Source organism: Triticum urartu, unplaced genomic scaffold, assembly GCF_003073215.2.
Source record: "Triticum urartu cultivar G1812 unplaced genomic scaffold, Tu2.1 TuUngrouped_contig_4394, whole genome shotgun sequence".
NCBI lineage: Eukaryota > Viridiplantae > Streptophyta > Magnoliopsida > Poales > Poaceae > Triticum > Triticum urartu.
In genome coordinates, this window is record NW_024114979.1 from 1 (window position 1) to 5,096 (window position 5,096).

At 46.9% G+C, this 5,096-nt stretch overlaps 1 protein-coding gene across 1 annotated transcript; it reads right to left on the minus strand.

Annotated features, from left to right (window-relative positions):
• Positions 1-2,281: 2,281 nt before the first annotated feature.
• Positions 2,282-3,349, minus strand: LOC125527755 (Werner Syndrome-like exonuclease). Its single transcript, XM_048692277.1, has one exon. It carries the CDS (start codon positions 3,197-3,199, stop codon positions 2,495-2,497), a length of 705 nt encoding a protein of 234 aa, XP_048548234.1. The 5' UTR covers positions 3,200-3,349; the 3' UTR covers positions 2,282-2,494.
• Between the last annotated feature and the right edge of the window lie 1,747 nt (positions 3,350-5,096).

Below are 5,096 nucleotides of genomic sequence, written 5' to 3' on the forward strand. Positions count from 1 at the left end.
TTCCGAAACCGGCACTAAAGGGCCTTACGAACCGGTGCTATTGCCCTGTTCTGCACTAGTGCAGGAAGAGGAGGACGTCGATGACGATGATTCGGATGATATAGCCGGCGATCAGAAGAAGAAAGGTAGAGGAGAAAGTTTCAACATGCGGGAGGACGAGCTGTTGTGCGATGATTGGTTGTCCACTAGCCCTGATCTTCTCCACGGCGCAGAGCAAAAGGGCTCAACTTTTGGAGGAACATTCACATATGGTTTCATGAGCATGAATGCGCTCCCTACTCCGACGCGTTGATCTGCAACCGTGACTGGAAGTCCCTCAACCATCGATGGTACACCATCCAAGAGGACGTCTCCAAGTATTGCGGGCACTTGAAGCATCTCATCGCATGGTGGCCTAGCGGTGCACAGATCACCGAGCAAGTAAGTTGATCACTAGCCGGATATGCTTTAGTTTGTTGAGCACTAGCCGGATATGCTTTAGTTTTGTTGATCACTAGCTGGATATGCTTCATTTTGTTGATCACTAGCCGGATATGCTTTAGTTTTGTTGATCACTAGGCGGCATGTATTGCTTTGTTTCTCACTAGGCGGATATGCATTGTTTCACTTTGTAGCCTACTCGTGCTTGTGTGATGTACAAGAAGTTGGAGAAGAAGTCCTTCACCGTCATGCATTGTTGGTTGAAGTTGAATGGGCAACTGAAGTGGAACATTTTTATTGCCAAGACCGCCGTCCTATAAGCCAATGAGGACGAAACCGGTGACCCTACGGAGCCAACCCAAGAACCACCAAAAAAGGTTAGAAGAAATTTACGGGCCAAGAAGTGGGAGGAGGGGAGGGCGAAGCGAGTAGGTGTGGTGGCCAAACTCACGGAGAGGTTCGAGGAGATCTTGGCGAAGAAGGAGGAGCCATGCGTGAGGCGCTCGAACATCAAGGAGGAAAGGAAGTCGGAGAGGTTCAAGCAGTTGATGGACGCGACGGAGAAGAAGATCAAAAGATCAAGCTCGAAGAGAGGAGGACCATTATCGAAGAAAGGAACCGATGCTCGAGGAGAAGAAGGGCGTGCTTGAGGAAGAAAGGGTGAAGATCGCTGCCAATGCGCAGGACGCCAAGATATTGACCTTGAATATCGACTCTTTGGATGCCGGCGCTAGAACTATTGTGCAATCGGTCCGCTACCAGATGTTGGAGCGGCATAAAGATGAGTTGGCAGCGACGGAAGATGAGGACATGGCGGAGGCGGAGGCTGCCTACGCGGCGCCGACGGCACCTTCTTGATCATAGAGCAGCTCGTTGGCATTGCTGGTCCGACAGTGCAGAAATGCACGGACTGTCAGACTAATGTTCTTTTGGTTCGGGCATGTAAAAACTAAGCATATTTGCCTTTTTTCGTTGTGATCGGGGATACGATCCGGCGCGGGTGTGATCCGACGTATCGTGTGGATCAATCGTACTTTGAATGTGCATTTGTTGATGGACATATACACGCTTCGGTTGGATGTCGCGCTTCCCTATTGTGTCTAGTCCCTGTCCGAAAACGGATGCGGAGGAAATTTGGGGTGCAAAAATTTCCATTTTCTAGACGGACTGCCGTGGCTAGAACTTTTGTCATCAGGCGTACGAAGAAACTATTCCCTTAGAAGTCAGTTCATTGTGCATGACACGACAACACCCTGCAGGAATAGTGAGCAGCCAAGTACAACAAGCACCGCTTTGACAGCTACTGACCCGTCTTTCACTCCTCTGCTGTAGGGGACAGGCCCGTCATCACGACCTAATGCCTACACCTACTGCTATACCTAGGTCGCTTTGTGCACCGCAATTAGAGGCGCTAAATGGACCGAGAAACTGCCCTGCTGCTGATAACTATGGTCTGTTGATCCTCCTCAACCCATTTCCCAAATCTATCTCAGCGAGACTTGACATGATAACGGGTGTGTTTAGTCCCGTTGCACTTCTAGAGATGATGTAGTCGACCACCCGTCAAGATCAAAGCCAACTCTGGTGGACATTTGTATGGAAAGGCTCTAGCCGAAGCAGTTGCCATGGCCATCACCTCTTTAGAAGAAAGCGGTCCTCGACTCCTCATCATTACGAATGTCTGGCTGATTCTTCAACACAAATCGATAAACTCCTAATACTAGTACTAAACAACCTTAACGCACTACCTAATTAGCTTAGATATTGTTTGCAGCAAGGACTCGGGACGGCCATCCCCACTGTCCTCAGACATGTTGATCGCAAGAAATCTAACTTGTTGGTACTGCTCCACTGAGAAAATGCATATATAGACGACGAGAATATTAATAATTCACAAGTAGCACAAGTTGCCATTGCACCAAGCTAGATCTAGCCACAAGAAGCTACTAGTCATGATTATCACCATGGCAGGTACACTCCTACTCCTAAACCATCCACTGCTTAACCTTACGAGATCAACAACTAGTAAGTCTAAACGCGAGCAGGACACGGGACGACGGCCATCGAGATGACCTCAGTAGTCCTCCTCGGAGGAGCCATACTCATCGGAGGAGTAGTAGGAGCCATCTTCTTCTTCCTCCCCTTCCTCCTCCTCTTCATCATCAGAGGAGCAGTAGTAGTCACCGGTGAGGAGCTTCCGGCCGACCTCGAAGGAAACGAACGCGCCGATGCAGGCGTACTTGATCTGCTCATGGGAGAGGCGGTAGGCGTCCCAGGCCCCCGTCCTCACACGCTGTGGCTTCTCCAGGTTGGCCCTCATGACGGCGCCCGTGCTGACCTTGAGCCCGGCCTGCCGGAGCCACGGCCTGCGCATCCCGTCGGCCGCGAGGCCGCGCAGGTCGACGGTGTTGTTCACCACGAGGTCGTGGTCGTTGCGGAGGCGGTCCGCGTCGTCCTGCACGCCCACGCCGACGAAGCGGAAGTCCGGGTCGGCGAGGAAGCTCTCGAGGGACCGCGGGATGTAGTCGGCGTGGAGGAGCTGGAAGATGAGGCAGCGGCGGCCGACGCAGAGCTGCAGGAGCGCGACGCGGTTGTACCCGGGGCCGAAGCTGGGGCGCCACTCCACGTCCAGCCCCACGATGAGCTTGTGGTACACCCAGCGGTAGGCGTACCGGATCTTGCGGAGCCAGGCCACGACGGCGTCGCCGGAGGACGTGACGGTGGTGCTGATGACGTCGTCCTCGAAGGCCACGTCGGTGACGAACGTCTCGGTGCCCATTGCGATCTTTGTTGGACCTTGGACGAGCGACAGCGATCCCTCAAGCTAGCTACGGGGAGTTGGCTGGGAAGAGATGCGCAAACACAGGAAGAGATCAAAACAAGAAGGCGAACACCAAGCGAACGAGACATCTGTATCTGGTATTTATACTGTTGAGGTAGTAGGAGTATTTTGGTAATTTATTGCAAACCAAACCTATATATATCTTCCATGTGATGGGACGAGTAGCCAGGCCGGAGACCAGGTCTAATTCAAATTCAAAATCCTTCCATGCACCATGTAGTATAATTCAAATTTGTTCCATGGGCGAGTTCGAATTTATAATTCAAAGTCCTAAAAAAAAGAATTTATAATTCAACGGTGCATAATTTCCGGGGCAGGAGAACAGCCACGTCCAATTCATTGTTAGGCCACATGCAAGCAATTTGTGGAGGCACTTAATTCAATCTTGCATGCTTAGTTAGCCGTTTCAATCTAGGAATTGAATCAACCTGATTAATGCATGCGGCAACTGAAAGAGCATATTGTGCATGCATGTAAGCCTCGGCGGAATTGCAGGGGACGAAGGATTTATTAACACGGCCAGCGACCAGCATGTCGGACTCTACCATTTTTTAGGAAGTATACGGTTGTATTCAATCACAAAATAATACAAAGTCCTTAATCCGTACAAGCACATGCTAATACATGCACCAACAACCGGAATAACTCTTATAAAAGTGAATGAACAGATAAAACTCATATATTCCATCCATAAACAGTAAATGAATATACAACTAGAACGGACGCAAAGCAGTGGCGCGTCCGATCGCGGGGATGCGAGAAACCGTCGTGGCGGTTAAGTATCTGCATGTGCAGTTCAGAGAGAATTATAACTTAATTCAACCCTTACACTTCCCCTAATCCTTGTCTGTCCCTATGACTGATCATACTTGGAATTATCTCCTCCAAAACCATATGGGAAAAATATGAGAAGATACACATAATATGCCATAGAAACTCCTTTAAAAAACCCAGTGGAAAAATAAGAAGAAAATGACACATCACAATGCTTGTACTTCAACACTTCCCCTGAATCTTGCAAATCACAAAGTCTCATCTCATACCAATTCCATTAACGTATTTTTGTAATAAAAAATTTGGTAAAGCCTTAGTGAACAAATCGTCGAGATTATCACATGACTTCGCTTGAACAATATTTATCTTCCCACCTCTTTTCAACTCACGGGGAAGAAAAATACATTCATAGCAATACACTTTGCATTATTAGTTTTTATAACCTGTTTGCATCTCCGTAATACAAACAACATTATCTAACATGTACACGTAGCACGTATGTTCATTACTACAATACCCTTAAAATATTATAATAATCATTTACCACAAATAAAGTAATTAAATATGTTGACGAAAATTCATATGTATGCTGCTAGACATATTGATGTACATGCATATTTTTCCTATAAAATATATATTAAGGAAAATTATATTGTTTTTTGCTTTTTAAGTCCAAATGACCTGGATACATTTTGGGTTTTCGGATGTGAATACCTCGTCTTGTTTTGTCAACATTGGATCAAACAGGGCAAAAATTCTAATCTGAGCTCAAGGTCAAATGCTCTTGGCATGAACAGTAAAATCAAAACAAATTTAAAAAATTAAAAAAAATCTGAATATGTTTTGAGGCAGACATTAATAAATGTTTAAAGTGCTTGCAAAGTTTCATCATCATATCATATTTGTGGAAGTTGTGGCAAAAAAGACAAAATCATCACTCCAAAATGCTTTCGAAAGTAGCATCTTCGAAGCATCAATTTTTTCACGATTTCCATGAATGTGATTCCAAGATAAAACTTTGCAAGCACTGATTTTTTTCTTAATGCCCCCCCCCCCCATC